We start from the raw sequence: 15,745 nt of genomic DNA, 5'->3' as shown, positions 1-15,745 counted from the left end.
TTATACTTTTTGGAGGTTTTAAGCCATTGTCATTGACTATATTGGGATTGACTTTTTATTTGAGAAAAAAATAATTATTAAGTTCAGTTTCGTTGTTAGGTTCGGGTTTGTCTTCAATAAGTTCGGGTTTAGGCTTACGCTTTCGAGTTCAAATTTGGTCTCTATTCGTAGCTCTTTTGATACGACAAGCGAGCGTCGCGTGTGCGCTGGTAGTAGCGCTTCTGTGCTGCTTTGATACGTTCCTTGCTAGCTTGGTATTGCTCAGGAGAGTACGCCATGTTACTATATTACTCACTTTATATTTATCACGATCGATCAACAAATACTTGGTAATTGAGAAGTTGAAGACACCATGCTTCCATTAAATTATTCATTTCCTTTCCTCTTCCTCTGTTTCTCTTTGTGCTCTGTGAGGGTTGTTGTTGTTGAGGTTGTCGCTGAGCTTCAGTAGCAGGAAGCAGCGAAGTGTGCTCGGTCAATTCTTGATGCTGCGCTTCAGCAGCAAAAGTCAGGTCGGTCATTTCTTGTCGCTGGGCTTGTAACGGTGTCTCGTCCATCGCTTCCTCGATCATGTTGTCAAGCTTCGATTTCCAATGTTGCGAATATGACAGAATCGCCCCCACCGCAATGACAACACCAATCATCTAACACACGATAAGCGAGCGACCAGGAACTGTTAAACATCCTTTTTCGTCGGTTGGATTCTCTCCGAAGGCCAAAACAATGATTGTAATGACCGCCAATATGACAGGTACGAAGCATTGAGCGTTGATGATCCACCGTCTGTATCCTGCTCTACACAAGAAAATTAGCAGCAACATATTCAAACAATTAGGGGCGAGAATACGTACGCTTATATTTCAGCGCTCTGGGAGCAGTTCCACCAATGTCAACGCGAACATGACCCGGAACCACCACCAGCACGTGAACTTGGCCCTCACCCGGTTGAAAATTATCTCCAAAGTACTTGACGTTCTTGATCCACAGCAAGGGATCCATCTGCACGCAGCCTTGCGGGTGTCCACATTCATCGAGCGCCACAGCTGCCGCGCCAGCCCCATCGAGCCACGCACCGTCCGCCGTCTTCGCCAGGAAGAGCTGCAGGTCCTTGGCGTCGCACGTGATAGTCGCTGGGTTCTCCGCCTTGACCTCCTTCTTCAAGTGGCCTACCGACTTTTTATCGTCGATGTCGACAGGGAACGCGCTTCCGGCGACACCAACAACAGTACAGTAGAGAGTGACCATCTTTCCTCGAGCCGGCAGATTTCTGGAATGAGGAAGAATTTCTCTCTCGTCCAGCTTGTCGATGCTGCGCTTGGCAGTGACGGCCACGGGCACCACGAGGCCCTGCTTGGACAGCCGCCGCTTGACCGCCTTACCCTCGCGCCGCAGCGTGTCGTACGCCACGCCGGCGAACGTGGCGCTCTCCACGAGCTTGCGCCACGCGATCTGGCCGCCGCCCTCCACCGCATCGCAAATGATCTCCGTCAGCGCCTCCCGCTGCGTCGGCGTCAGTTCCGCGCCATCTCCCGACACTATCAAGCGCTTCCCGGCCATATCTTGCTGGTCTGGGGAAACTTGCACTTGCGAATCATCCACTTCAACTCAAAATGGGTTAAATAAACCCCGAACCCGGGTTAACAGCATACCTGTGCTGGTAAAATAAAATACATGTACCCATTCGGTAAATTATTTTTGTTGAACGCCTCGTGATGGCGGCGGTGGAGCTGGTGCTCCGGGACAAGGTTGCGTTTGCCGGACTGCCGCATGTGGTCGCGTTGAGTAGCGAGTTTCTGGACTGCTCGGTAGAGTTGACGCTCGCGGCGGCGTGCAAGGTTGGCTCGTGGAAGCTGTTGGGTCGGATCTGGAATAGCTGCCGCGAAACTCGAGTCGAGGTTGACAGTTCCGGTGCGTGGTCCGTCCGCGACTGCCTTCGTACAGATCGCCACTACTTGCAATTCCACTCAGGCAGTCGTTGCTGGAAGCTGTGAAGAAAGGGGATGACTATGGTGGAGTGTGCACGGATTGCGACGTGCCTGTCATAGTGGTTGAGAAGACTGCAGAGCTAGGCAAGCTGAGGTTGCTGAAGTTTTGCTCGCCCCGCTGCGGCCGCAAAGCCGCAGCGGGGCGAGCAAATTTGAGTGGTGGCGGAAGACACCGAGTCCATTGGGGAGGAAGGGATGCGGAGAAAACTGCTAGGAACGGACACAGCAACGTAGCCTGGTGGCTGCTGGTTCATGCACCAACGCAGCGCGATATAGGAAATATAATGTCTGCAGCTGGAAGCAGTGGTGACGTCCCACTGATGGGGTGGTTGATGTGCAACGAGTTCAACCGTCACCTACGTGACAGGCCACAAACATTAGTGAAGCCGTTATGACTGAAAGTCTGGAGTGGTTAAGTGGATGTATAATCACGGATTCACTGGTAATGACGACTTAGCGTTGATGGACGCTGCATCAATAAATGATCTGGAAATGGTATCGCGGCTTCTCGATCACAGAATTGGGTTGGACTCGTACGGCGCTTTCAACACGGTTATTACTAACCACAGTCTCAACACTGCAAAATACATGGACGAACACTCTGATATCATGGAAGTTGGGCGCTACTTCGAAGAAACAATGACGATTGCTGTTCATAGAGGAGAACTGGAAGCAGTGCAATGGATGGTTGCAGAATTTGCTGACGACCCGGATATTGATTTGTTTGAGCCTGTGACTGTGTGTGACGATGAGCCTAGCACCGTGCTCGACGCTGCCGTGGAGAATGGCAACCTCGAGATTGTGCGGTACTTGCACAAGCTTGAACAAGACAAAAGAAAATCGAAACGTAAACGGAGAAAACAAGGGAAAGCACGCCGGAAGGGAGGTACATGGAGAGGTCGTGGCGTGACGTGCACTCCTGCAGCTATGGATATCGCAGCCAAAGATGGAAATCTTGAAATACTGCAGTGGCTGCATCGCAATCGGTCAGAAGGCTGCACGACGGACGCCATGGACTTTGCGGCAGGAGGCGGCGATCCGGAAACAATTCAATGGCTCCACGGAAATCGCAAGGAAGGCTGTACGGTTGAAGCTATGAATTATACTGCAGGCAAAGAATGTTTAGGTGTGGTGAAGTGGTTGCATGAACATCGCAGTGAAGGGTGCACAACGAAGGCTATTGACACGGCGGCGAAAAAAGGTCATTTGAACGTTGTGAAGTGGCTTAGCAAAGAGCGCAACGAAGGATGTACGACAAATGCAATGGATGCAGCAGCTTCGAATGGACATCTGAAATGGTTGCACTACCATCGAAGTGTAGGGTACCACGGAGGCAATTGATGGTGCTGCCAGCTGAGCGTTGTTCGATGGTTTGTTTCATAGCAATCGAAGGGAGGGGACAAATGCCGCCTTTACCCGCGCAGCTATGAACAAACAATTCGAGGTACTTGTGTTCTTACATCCCGGCAAAACGAGGAGTACAAGTACAGCTCCGTAGACTTCAAACGCCGAAACTACTTTGGTGAATTGATGATTCTACTACTGTAGTACCTGAAATTCGTGTGTGGGCGTTTGAAACTTCCCAGCATTGAATATTGTGATTCCTGGTCAAATTTGCCTGCCATATGTATGTAGAAAGAAGGCCATATCACATGGAGAAAACTCTAGCGATACCGAAGAAATGCCAAACCATAACCTGTTCAACGCATCAGCTTGCTTTGACAAGACCATTTCAATTTACGCATTTACCGCTGTTTTGTTACACAAAGTCTTGAGCTCACTGTCGATATGTTCGCTTCGAGGTGAGCACGCTGATACCACCGCCATTGCGGAACACATCTACGGTGACACAGCGGGCTGCGCGTTGTAGAACTCGGAATACCATTCCCACGTCTTCTGTAGACCCTGTTCCAGCGGAGTCGTGGGCTTGTAGCCCAGCAGACGCTCCGCCTTGGAGATGTCGGCGCTCGTGCGGGGCACGTCGCCCGGCTGGTCCGGCAGGATGTTGATCTTGGCCTTCTTGCCCACAAGACCCTCGATGATCTGGATGAACTTGGTCAAAAGCACCGGCGTGCCGCGGCCCAGGTTGAACACCTCGCAGCCGTGGCCGCGGTCCAGGCTCAACAGCACGCCCTGCACGATGTCGTCGATGAACGTGTAGTCGCGCGACGACGAGCCGTCGCCGTACTGGTCGATAGCCACGTCGCGGGCGATGCGGTCCATGAACTTGAACGGTGCCATGTCGGGACGCCCGCGTGGGCCGTACACAGTGAAGAAGCGCAGGCCGATGGTGTCCATGTCGTACAAGTGGTGGTACGTGTGCGCCAACAGCTCGCAGCTCTTCTTGGTGGCAGCGTACGGGCTCACCGGGAAGTCCACAATGTCCTCCTCGCTGAAGCTCTCCTTCATGCTGCCGCCGTACACCGAGCTGCTGCTCGCGTACACGAACTTCTTGATGCCGAACTCGCGGCACGCGTCCAGCAGCACCATCGTGGCCACCACGTTCGCGTGGATGTACAGCAGCGGGTTGTCAATGCTGGGCCGCACGCCGGCGCGGGCCGCCAGGTGCACCATGGCGGCGGGCGACGTCTCCTTGAGCACGCGGCGCACCAGCTGCGCGTCGCACAGGTCGCCGATCACCACGGTCACGCGCTCGCCGTAGGTCTTGGTGAGCCAGTCCAGGTTGCTCTGCTTGAGCTCCACGTCGTAGTAGTCGTTCATCTCGTCCACGATGACCACGTCGTCGCCGCGCTCGAGCAGCGCCTTGGCGGTGTGAAAGCCGATGAAGCCGGCAGCTCCCGTCACGAGGATGCGGCGGCGTGCGGCGGCGGTGGCAATGGAGGATGAGTTCACGGCGGCGAGGGCGTCGGACACTTCAAACGGGTTAGGAGCCATGGTTGTTGGTGTGTGGTGAAGTGGATGGGGCTGCTTGGGCTCGTGGCAGTAAAATGAAGACTGAGGTGGACTCCGGGCAAGCAGCTTCTTTGCAGGTCTCGCGAAAACGAGTTTACGTATTTCGATCTTCTCGCTCCGCAGAGGTGCTGCGTACCGCACGTCATTGGATTGGTAGGGGGTTCAGCATCAGTGTATAGCTCCGAGCTTAGACGAGATACCAGGGGTACGGCTCATCATGAGCCTCATGACTTCTCGGCACCATGTGCTAGATAGACGCCAACGAAATGGACTGGTTGTATTGACACAGATTCGACACTTCCGATCCTTGTCCAGCCTGCTGCTTTTACCGCCACCCCAGGAATGGCCATCTGTATTCTATCACCGATACGTAACTTATTACGTAGTGCTTCAGAAACCAAATCGCCGAAATTGTACAAACGCACGATTTCATAACCAGAGGCAGCGGTCAGCCTACAGTTGAGGAGCTCGTGGAGGGCTTGGAAATGCCGAAGAAGTCGAAAATAACAATAAGCCCGACCTCTCAGCCGCTTCTACGAAGTTCACGTGCCAGTAGTAGCACATGCGCTTGTCGAGTACTTACTTGAGAGCGTCCTTGCTACCTGTGTCATTTGCCTCCGTTCATGAACTGGACCCAGCTGCTTGTGCACGCTGGCCTGTCGCACACATCTTTAGTACCAGCAGGTTATGGAAGGATATGATTGGTAGAAGAGTACAATAACCATAGAAAAAAGGGTATAAGCCACAACAATGATATGGTATTTTGTATTGACCATGTTGAAGCTGCAAACCCAGAAAATATTCTTCTAGGTAGGATTTCCAATACAAAATATAACGTTAGATCCACTTATTGTTTCGAAGGGCATTCAAGCACTACAGCTACGTGTGGGTGGCGCTCTGAGAGGTCAGAAGAGAACTGAAAGAATGGATAGAACACCGCGGAGGTCGAATCATATGCCGTCTGCTAAGGAGGAAAGCGATGGTCATCCACCTTGGATGCAAAAGACGCGAAAATGACTACTTAGTGCATGCGTGGGCTAGTAGTTCTTTGACCGGCAACCATATACACGTAACAATGGATATACGTCAAATGAGAGCCCAGAGGAACAGATATTTTTGCTACCGGTATTATACCAAATCAAGCCCCCCCCCCCCCCCCCCCCCCCCCCCACGCCATTCTCGAACGTACGCTTACCATGTCACGTGTACAGCGTTCTTCACAAAAACCATATGGATACCATTTGGCATGGTACACCACAACACGTACAGTAATCCTGGTGTCGGTATGGGCCAGCCGTCCAGTAGTCACGGTCACCTGGACCGCTGGACCAGTGTACAGCACAGAACTTCAGAATCGAGCACATCAACCAGCCGCAATGCCAGCATCATGGGATTCATTTTGCGGTGGAAGCGGGCATGCTCTGAGCGATTACGAGCATAGTTTGGCATTGAAACAACCGTATATTCGCGTGCAGTACAGTACGTGCCAGTACGTCCACGAGGCGACAGGCTAGAACATGTACATGTACTAGTACGTCTAGGAGCGCTCGAATTGTGGGTGTTGTGAATCACAACGCCGTGACATGCGCGGTCTGGCTGGCACACGCTTGATCGACACTTGAGACTTGGCGCTGTAAGATCAAGTGTCATACCAGATGTGCCAAATCAGCACATGGTGTCCGAATAACCTGACCTACGACGCTTTGATTGACCCAGAAGTTACGGTAGAACATAAAACCAGGATAACACGCTGGGACACCTTCGCACGATACTACGAATGTGCAAAAACTAAATCCAGGCCAATGCGCCTAATGTGGCATGGAAGTTGAAGTGGTAACAACGCATACGGTGCTGTCTACTACCGGTACGAATCACCTGTTGCAGAATGCAAACTGTTCACGTACTGTACAACCGTTCACTGCTGAAGCACGATTCCATACAGTGCCGCAAACATTGTCTTTTGATTTGCTTTTCATCCCATGAAGGTGAGACGGTTGGCCAAATCCGCTCTGGTTCCGTTGTATCCATCCACATGGATACGTATCGTCGAAGACAAAGGTCTCAACTTAGTAGATGAAGCGGCGGTCCTGGTGTGTCGCTCAGTGGCTTCTACTCGGTGTTCGAGTCAGGTCAGTTTTTTTCTAAGTTTGACGCGTTTCAATACATTATCTACAGTACCGTAAATAACGGCGAAGATGCAGCGTCGTAAAAAGGAGCTTTCAAGTATAAAAAATGCAAAAAGTCCATTGGCTCGAAAAAAAGTACTCTATACAAAAGTCAAGGCGAAATACAAGCATATAATATATGCGCATATAATATTATAATATATACAAGTATATCATATGTGCGCATCTGATATTATTAAATATAACAGTATTATATGAGCGGTACTCTTTGTCGTTATTTACGATACCACATATTATGAGCGTTACTCTTCGCCGTTATTTACGATACCTCCATAATTGTTGACGATACGATCTTTGACGAAATGCAGACGTTCCGGCACGCATTAACCCAGTGATAAACTTTCCGAAAGCGCAATACAACTGGAATAACATACTAGTAAAAAAAAACAGAAAGACAATTGCAAACTATATACATTTAACCCCAATTCATACACGCGAGTCGTCTACCAATTCAGACGGCTCCAAAGCACGCTACTGTAGCCAGCCACCCGCTTAGCAAAATCGCGTCAAGACCTTACACGCTAATACCACCGCCATTGCAGAACACATCTACGGTGACACAGCGGGCTGCGCGTTGTAGAACTCGGAATACCACTCCCACGTCTTCTGCAGACCCTGCTCCAGCGGAGTCGTGGGCTTGTAGCCCAGCAGACGCTCCGCCTTGGAGATGTCGGCGCTCGTGCGGGGCACGTCGCCCGGCTGGTCCGGCAGGATGTTGATCTTGGCCTTCTTGCCCACAAGACCCTCGATGATCTGGATGAACTTGGTCAAAAGCACCGGCGTGCCGCGGCCCAGGTTGAACACCTCGCAGCCGTGGCCGCGGTCCAGGCTCAACAGCACGCCCTGCACGATGTCGTCGATGAACGTGTAGTCGCGCGACGACGAGCCGTCGCCGTACTGGTCGATAGCCACGTCGCGGGCGATGCGGTCCATGAACTTGAACGGTGCCATGTCGGGACGCCCGCGTGGGCCGTACACAGTGAAGAAGCGCAGGCCGATGGTGTCCATGTCGTACAAGTGGTGGTACGTGTGCGCCAACAGCTCGCAGCTCTTCTTGGTGGCAGCGTACGGGCTCACCGGGAAGTCCACAATGTCCTCCTCGCTGAAGCTCTCCTTCATGCTGCCGCCGTACACCGAGCTGCTGCTCGCGTACACGAACTTCTTGATGCCGAACTCGCGGCACGCGTCCAGCAGCACCATCGTGGCCACCACGTTCGCGTGGATGTACAGCAGCGGGTTGTCAATGCTGGGCCGCACGCCGGCGCGGGCCGCCAGGTGCACCATGGCGGCGGGCGACGTCTCCTTGAGCACGCGGCGCACCAGCTGCGCGTCGCACAGGTCGCCGATCACCACGGTCACGCGCTCGCCGTAGGTCTTGGTGAGCCAGTCCAGGTTGCTCTGCTTGAGCTCCACGTCGTAGTAGTCGTTCATCTCGTCCACGATGACCACGTCGTCGCCGCGCTCGAGCAGCGCCTTGGCGGTGTGAAAGCCGATGAAGCCGGCAGCTCCCGTCACGAGGATGCGGCGGCGTGCGGCGGCGGTGGCAATGGAGGATGAGTTCACGGCGGCGAGGGCGTCGGTCACTTCAAACGGGTTGGGAGCCATGGTTGAGTTCGTTGTGTCTTGTGTGTGCGCTAGCGCTTTTGAGATGCTGAGTGACGAGATGCCGGCAAATCGGAGACTGAGCTGAGGTGTGAGGCATCGGCCACGTACGTCTATCCGCCTGAAGTGCTCCTCACCGCACGTCGTGGCAATGGTGCAGTGCTATTGGTTCCAGATGGTCGACCAACATTCGTGAGGCCGACAGCCAATGAGTGCGCACCGACGGACTGTTGGGCCAATTACAGCAGCTGGCGCGGACAAGAACTAATCAGCCGTAGCAGTGTTCGTGATCAAATATTCAGGACGCGGAATGACAACTCGCAGCTGGCGCCGCCATGCGAATCTCTCCTAACAGCTTGCTTCATGGAGAGCTCGAGTCGAGATGGGGGCCCGCGAATTTTGCCGCACACTGCTGTTGTTGTTGTGTGGGGAGGTGACGATGACCACGTTGGCCATACGGCAGATTTGTTAAATACACCGATTGCGTCCATGGGCAATCGCCGGAAACGAAACCGTTGCACCTTTCCTACGTGTAGCACCGAAAAGGCTATGGGCACCGGACGTAGAGGTGCGCGCTAAGATGGAGTCTCTCAGGCGAATCCAGTCCTCCTTGCGACAGGGCTCAAGGCTTGAGATTATCCTTCAGCAAGACCATCCGCTCCTCTGAAGATTTCAGTGAAGTCGCCTCAGTGGCGATTGCTCTTTTCCAGGACAAACGAGTGTACAGTCGGTGCAGCTTACATGAGTGCCCAGAATCTGGCTCTTGTCGCCGTGTCTGAACACGGGAGATTATGGCCGCGCGCCTCGCACTTGCCCCCACCAACTGGTATAGCGAAGGCATGGAGCGGCTCCGTGGCTCGGCGTCACGCCACTCCGCCGTCGTTCGAGGTATCCGGGATGCGAAAATTGGGGAACGCCGCACAGTCACTGATTCAGGCTGGAGCCATGATTTTAGCTTTGCTTACAGTGAATTGCTGACCTTGGACAAATCGAAACAGCATGGAGTTGAAGTGATGCGCACAGTGTCGACTCGGCTAAATACGGTGTATGCTACATGTATACATGTAGTACCTCCCAGCTCGACGAACACCTGAACGCCACTTCACTAATGCTCTCGCAGCGTTATGAGATCCTGCGAATGACTTCTCTTGGTTTCTAGAAGTAGATTGCTGGTCGAAATCCATTCTCGTTTGCCACCTCGATGTCTGAAGAATCCACAATGTCATCTCTTGCTGATGCCTATAAGCCAACGCACTGATCTTCTATCGTGTCGACTAGAGAAAATGGAGGTCGGACGTGGCAGTCGGACATGTCAGAGGCGTTTGCCCACCACCATTGGTCGATATGGACTTGGTGTCATCCTTGACCGGGCCTCTACAGGCTCGTTGCGCTCGAAGGAGACTGTGTGCGTCGTCTTCATTCGCCGGAGGGAAGCACCATTGCAAGCGCGCATACAGTCCTTTGTCTTTGCAGCCAGTGACTTGAACCGCGGTGCGCCGATCGGTTAACGCGCAGCCAGTGTGTTTAAAAGGGAGACGTGCTGACTTCAATGCATTTATTCCGCCCGACGAAGACTTCTAGGGCTGCTTTCTCCACGTGCGCATGACGGAACGGAGGCCTGGACGATGGGGTAGCACCCTGCTTGAGCTCCACCGAGTGCTTGATATCTCAATTTGATCTGCAAGGACCTCCCAGTGAGCCTCGCGTAAAGCGTACCGCTTCAACAATAGCGCACAGCACATGCTGTCTTCGACTGTCTAACTAACTCCTTTACAGACGCGTGCCAGCCTGGTGCACCCACGCCATCGCGCTGGGAGTGGTGTCCGCAGTGTCCGCAGTGGATTGGCTGTCGGTCGAGTGACGATTCCGATCCAGCTGTGCTTGTATCCAGCCGTCCATCGCATCCTCTTACCTAGCGAGGTGATGCCGACCAAGCTGCTGCTGTTGCTGCTGCTGCTGCTGCTGTGACCCGAGTCCTGCTCGCCGCGATAAGCTCCGGGAGGAGGCCATTGCTCCACGCCGCCAGCCCCAAGTGGGCAAGTTGCCATGCCACCATCGCGAGGATCTCGTCAAACCGAGCGAGGCTCACGACAGGGGCGTCAAGGTATCATTCTGCATCCAGCTTCAACCAACTACCGGTAGTGTCGAAGGTCATGCGGTTTACCCTAGCTTACCAGCTACGGCGCAGACACTGCCATTGCACTTTACCTAAGCGAGGCCTAATGTCTTGCAGGCTGCACAAGGTAAGTCGAGCTAGACCAAGCGAGTCTGAGTCTCGCGCCATCGTGAGGTACCACCGACACAAAAGCGCCGACCGACGCCCTTTCTATAGCGCGCCGTTGGGCTTCTATTTTTTTATGAATGTCGCGCGAAGGTCGCGTGATGAGGTGGGTAGCCCCTATATAAGAGTGCCTCTTACCCCTATCAGCCCCGATTTCCGCTTTGGTGCTTCGAAAGCCGCGCGGATTTTAGCTGCACTTTTGGACCGAGGCTGAAGCAGCAAAAGCGCGCGATCGCGGAGGGCCCCTGGACGCGCGCGGCGCCCGTTCATTCTCCAGGCGCCTCCATCAATCAGCCCATGGGCAAGCGCAGCCGCGGTAGCAGCGCCACCTCCGCCAGCAACATGAGCAACGCGCCCAGCAGCTCCGCGTCCGCCAGCACCTACGGCACCATCGTGGACCTGGAGCCGGGCGACACCCGCGCCGCCGCCAGCGCGCTGGTGGGGCCCGTGCCCGCCGGACCGGTGTCCACGGCGAGCAAGAAGGCCGGACGCGACGGCAAGAACATCTGGGACGAGTACTACCCGCTCGTGCAGCCCGCGCACCAGTATCACCACCGCAACGACCGCGGCTCGTCCAACTACTTCTTCCACGGCATGTTCTCGGCCGACGTCATGTGGGCCTACCGCGACGCCGTGATCGCCTACCTCGTGTCGCTCTACTCGATGGTCGTGCTGTCGCTCACGGGCCTCGTCTTCTGCAAGCAGTGGGGCATCCCGCCCAACACGCCCATCGTGTTCGCCTTCCGCTGTCTCTGGTTCGTGAGCCCAGCCATCGCCTCGCTCGCGTTGCGCAACAGTACGTGTATCGTGTGACTAGCTGGGAAGCCTAGGCCTGGATATGGTGCTGACGGGTGTTGTTCGTTTTTGTTTTCGGTGTTGTCGATGATGCAGTTGCAAAGCTGAGACTCCAGGCCTGCAACACGCCGCCGCACTGGAACATCCCGCCGCTCTACCACTTATTCAGGAGCTCGCATTCGTCGAGATCCACGTTCCGACTCGCGCTTTTGAGCTACGCAGTGCCAGTCCTCTGCGAACTAGCAGCGTTTTCATTCACAGCTGCTACCAGGATGGTTAACCCGGTGAGTCGACGGTACTGGAAGCGTGAGTGCTTGTTCGTTGCTGACGTGTGCATGTCCGGGGCAATGTCTTCCTTGCAGTTCAACCGCACCTTCGTGCGGAAGCTGGAGATGGTATTCAGCTTCAACGACGTCGAGGCACTCGACTCCGGGCTGGTGTTCTATGTGTTCTACATCAGCTTTCTCGGGATCTTTTGGGACCCGGTGCCGCCGCAGCGCTACGACGTCGGGCTCTCCATGGGCCTGCGACCTTTAGGTGGCGTCACTCTCGCTTCCCCGTGGCGGCCTGATGGTGGGCTATTTACCGATCTGATATGTCTGCTTTGATTGCTCACAGGTACAAGCTGGTTCTTCTTCGCCATGATCCAGGAAATCGGGTGGAGCGGGTCGCTTTTCCCGGGTGGGTTTTCTTTTTTATTGCATTCCTCGAATATACATTCCCGCTTACGCGCACTTTGCTGCCTCAGCGCTGGAGATCGTATTCAGCCACTCGACCATCCTGGCATCGGCCATAACGGGATGCATATGGGCCCTATGGCACTGGCCCATGATCATCGCCGACGCGCTGGAAGTGGTGCCCAAGGGCTCGGGATATGCAGTCGCAGAAACCCGCGACTTCCACCTGCTCTACGTGCTCGCAGTGTTCACACTCCTGCTAGTCGGCTCCCGCATCATCATGTGCTGGATCCAGGGCAACTCCAGCTACGTGATTTGGTCCAGCGTGGTCTATCACTCCACACACAACCTGTACGTCCGCCGGCCACACCAATCGCAGAGCAGTCACAGAGGAACTAACCCTGTATTTTGTGTGTACTTTGTGCTATAGTTTTATTACCTCGGTGTTCGGGCAGCTAACTGCCCCGCTCTACGAGAAGGCCCAGCTCTTCAGCTTCTTCAGCTCAGAGGCGTCCATCTGCCTGCTGGTGACGGTGTGGTTCTCCACGTGCATCCTCTCGCAGATGTTCCGGTGGACGAACCTCATGCCCATGTTGCGTCGAGCGAACCCGAGCGCCACGCGCGCGCTCGCAGCGTAGTGCAGCAGGCAGGGAAGCAGGCTAAAGCTCCGATCACATGTAGTTGAAGTCAAAGATACGCGTTGAAGTTGTCTGTATTTAATCGAGTCGTGACGGTACTGCGTCAATTCATTCCCGAATCGCGCCCAAATCTTATGCTCTGGTCCGCATAGCCTGGCTGCCCGCACGTGTACAGTCAGTCAGTTGATTGGCATCGCTCTCTCCATGGGCATCCAGCGTCTCGTGGAGCTCCCGCTGCTGGCGGCGGCGCTGGCTGGCAGCCTCTGCGGCGCCCACCGCGCGCACAGCAGCTCCGTGTCGCTGCAGACACCCTCCGTCATCCTGCAGCAGGTGGACTTCGAGGCGTCCATCGAGCTGCCGGAGCTCAAGAACGGTGCGCCGCTGATTCATTGCGTAGTACTGTGCTGTGCAAAGCAATGCGTTGTGTGATACTGAGTGTGCTTATGTTGCCGTGGGCAGGCTCCGTGTACCCGCGGCATCTGTGGTACCGCGTGCAGGACTCGGACGGCGCGGTGCTGACCAACGGCAGCGTCAAGACGCTGGACGCCGACGGCAACTTCCGCTCGCAGCTGTCCATCGCCGTCAAGCAGCTGCAGCTCGAGTCCTTCGGACAGCACAACCTCACCACCACGGTGTGGGAGGAGGCACCCCCGAAGCCGGAGCCGACGGAGGCCCCGCGCGTCGATGACACAGGCGCCAGCGCTGTCGGTGAGCAGGTGGTTCTCCCTCCGACGGTCGAGCTCGACGAGGTGCTGCTGTTCCAAGCGACGCACACGACGTCGGTTGTGGTGTCGCCGGGGTGGGTTTCGCTGATTCCTCCGCTCGTGACTTTGATCATGTCGGCTGTGCTGGGCCAAGTGACGGTGTCGCTCCTTGCTGGAATTTGGTGCGGCGCTATCATCGTCTCGAACGGAGACCCGTTCACCGCGTTCTTGCGCACGTTTGACCAGTACTGGGTGAGCGCGTTCACGGTTGACGATCATGCAGGTGTACTGCTGTTCACGATTGTGCTTGGAGGAACCATTGGCGTGGTACAAAAGGGCGGTGGCGGTCATGGTCTCGCGTTGCTTGCCAAGAAGTTTATGACGTCGTCGCTGCGCATGCAGCTTTCAACGTGGCTGCTGTGTCTCGTTATCTTCTTCGACGACTATTCGTGCATCCTCATTGTTGGAAGTTCACTGCGCCAAGTGTTGAGCCAGACTGGAGTTAGCCGTGAAAAGTTCGCGGCAATCATCCATACCGTCGGCGTTTGTTTGCCTTCCATGTGTATGTGCTTGTCGTGTGGATGCTACTTTATGTGTTCGATACTAACTAACTTGTGTGTTGCGTTGACGTACGACAGCTCCGGTAAGCGCTTGGATTGGCGTAGAAATTGGTTACGTGGCGGCGCAGCTCCGAGACCTGAAGCTCGACTGGGACCCGTTCGTCACGTGTCTTTCGTGCCTGCACTACCGATTCTTCCCGATCCTCTTCATCGCTTTCATCTTCATCACGATTATTTGCGAGAAAGACTTCGGCCCGATGGTGCAGTTTGAGAAGGATGCGGCAGCTTCCCCGATCAACGATGGTCCGATGACCCCCGTTTTCCAAGGACCGATGGACAGCCCGAAGCCAGAGCTTGCTGCGCTTGAGCCTGACACAACTAAGCCGCTGCGTTGGCAAAACGCCGTGGTGCCATTCTTGACCATTGTGGTGTTGACGTTCGTGGGGATGATTTTCGATGGTTTCAACAGCCTGTACACGCAAGACCCCAATGGCTCTTTCGGGATTCTTGATGCGCTGAGCCACTGTGACTCGGTGTCCTCCTTGATCCGCGCGTCTGCTGCTGGCTGGGTGGTTGCCGTGGCGCTGTTGCTGCTGCAGCGTATTATCACGCTGAACGAAGCTACCAAGGCGTGGATGGAAGGCGTCAAGGATATTTTAGACCCGACGCTGATCCTCACGCTTGCGTGGGCTCTTGGCTCGGTTATCGGCGAGGTGAGCACGGCTCCGTACATCGCTTCGGTGGTCGGTGACTCGATCCCGAAGCAGTTCCTACCGGCCATCGCGTGTCTTTTGTGCTACGTCGTGTCGTTTGCAGTGGGCAGCGCGTTTGGCACGATGGCCATCATGTTCCCGATCATTGCACCGCTGTCGTGGTCCATCAGCGGGGGCGACGCTGAGAACCTGCGCCAATGCTTCGGCAGCATCCTGGGTGGCTCCGTGTTCGGCAATACATGCTCGCCCATCGCGGACACGTCCATCCTGGCGTCTCTGTCGGCTCATGTGCCGCTGGAAAACCACGTGCGCAGCATCTTGCCGTACGCAGTGCTGGTGGCTGTCGTGTCCGTGGCTGGAGGCTCACTACCCATCGGTCTCAAGATCTGCAGTACGTTCACAGCGTTCGGCATCTGCCTCGCCGTGCTGCTGCTGGTCGTGTTCTTCTGCGGCACGCGCGTCAACATGCGCTACCGGTCGCTGTCATCGTGCAGCTTCCTGAGTGTGTCGCCGCCCTCGAGATACGACGGCGAGAGCCAGCCTCTGCTGTCTGCCTAGCCTTGCTGAGCTCGAGTACCACCGGTACAAGCACGTTGCATTGCAAGTTGCAGTCTAGTGTAGCCATGTTGTAACGCATCAGATTGGTTGTTAATTCAACTCCAGTTTTGACCAATCAGCCACTATGGTAGCT

At 55.0% G+C, this 15,745-nt stretch overlaps 5 protein-coding genes across 6 annotated transcripts; 2 read left to right on the top strand and 3 right to left on the bottom strand.

Annotated features, from left to right (window-relative positions):
• Positions 1–644: 644 nt before the first annotated feature.
• On the bottom strand, positions 645–1,557 carry IUM83_01561 (the record flags this gene model as incomplete). 2 transcript variants are annotated; one of them, XM_067925426.1, is made up of 2 exons in its annotated part: positions 645–790; positions 852–1,557. In XM_067925426.1, 2 exons carry the CDS (start codon positions 1,555–1,557, stop codon positions 645–647), a joined length of 852 nt encoding a protein of 283 aa, XP_067797101.1. The 2 variants fall into 2 exon arrangements, with proteins under 2 accessions (XP_067797101.1, XP_067797100.1); XM_067925425.1 differs by having other exon boundaries at positions 677–795.
• A 2,267-nt stretch (positions 1,558–3,824) lies between these two features.
• Positions 3,825–4,880, bottom strand: IUM83_01560 (nad-dependent epimerase dehydratase; the record flags this gene model as incomplete). Its single annotated transcript, XM_067925424.1, has 1 exon — positions 3,825–4,880. One exon carries the CDS (start codon positions 4,878–4,880, stop codon positions 3,825–3,827), a length of 1,056 nt encoding a protein of 351 aa, XP_067797099.1.
• Positions 4,881–7,633: 2,753 nt separating this feature from the next.
• On the bottom strand, positions 7,634–8,689 carry IUM83_01559 (nad-dependent epimerase dehydratase; the record flags this gene model as incomplete). The annotated part of the gene is made up of 1 exon (XM_067925423.1): positions 7,634–8,689. The coding sequence occupies one exon, from the start codon at positions 8,687–8,689 to the stop codon at positions 7,634–7,636; it is 1,056 nt and encodes a 351-aa protein (XP_067797420.1).
• Positions 8,690–11,264: 2,575 nt separating this feature from the next.
• On the top strand, positions 11,265–13,077 carry IUM83_01558 (Transmembrane protein; the record flags this gene model as incomplete). Its single annotated transcript, XM_067925422.1, has 6 exons — positions 11,265–11,763; positions 11,859–12,046; positions 12,125–12,299; positions 12,381–12,443; positions 12,511–12,790; positions 12,870–13,077. The coding sequence occupies 6 exons, from the start codon at positions 11,265–11,267 to the stop codon at positions 13,075–13,077; spliced, it is 1,413 nt and encodes a 470-aa protein (XP_067797421.1).
• A 204-nt stretch (positions 13,078–13,281) lies between these two features.
• Positions 13,282–15,612, top strand: IUM83_01557 (NhaC Na:H antiporter (NhaC) family protein; the record flags this gene model as incomplete). Its single annotated transcript, XM_067925421.1, has 3 exons — positions 13,282–13,450; positions 13,537–14,343; positions 14,420–15,612. 3 exons carry the CDS (start codon positions 13,282–13,284, stop codon positions 15,610–15,612), a joined length of 2,169 nt encoding a protein of 722 aa, XP_067797688.1.
• Between the last annotated feature and the right edge of the window lie 133 nt (positions 15,613–15,745).

Source organism: Phytophthora cinnamomi (genome assembly GCF_018691715.1).
Source record: "Phytophthora cinnamomi strain GKB4 chromosome Unknown Contig14, whole genome shotgun sequence".
Taxonomy (NCBI): Eukaryota; Oomycota; class Peronosporomycetes; order Peronosporales; family Peronosporaceae; genus Phytophthora; species Phytophthora cinnamomi.
Note: the sequence above shows the minus strand (reverse complement) of the source record. Positions and strands in the feature narration are given on the sequence as shown.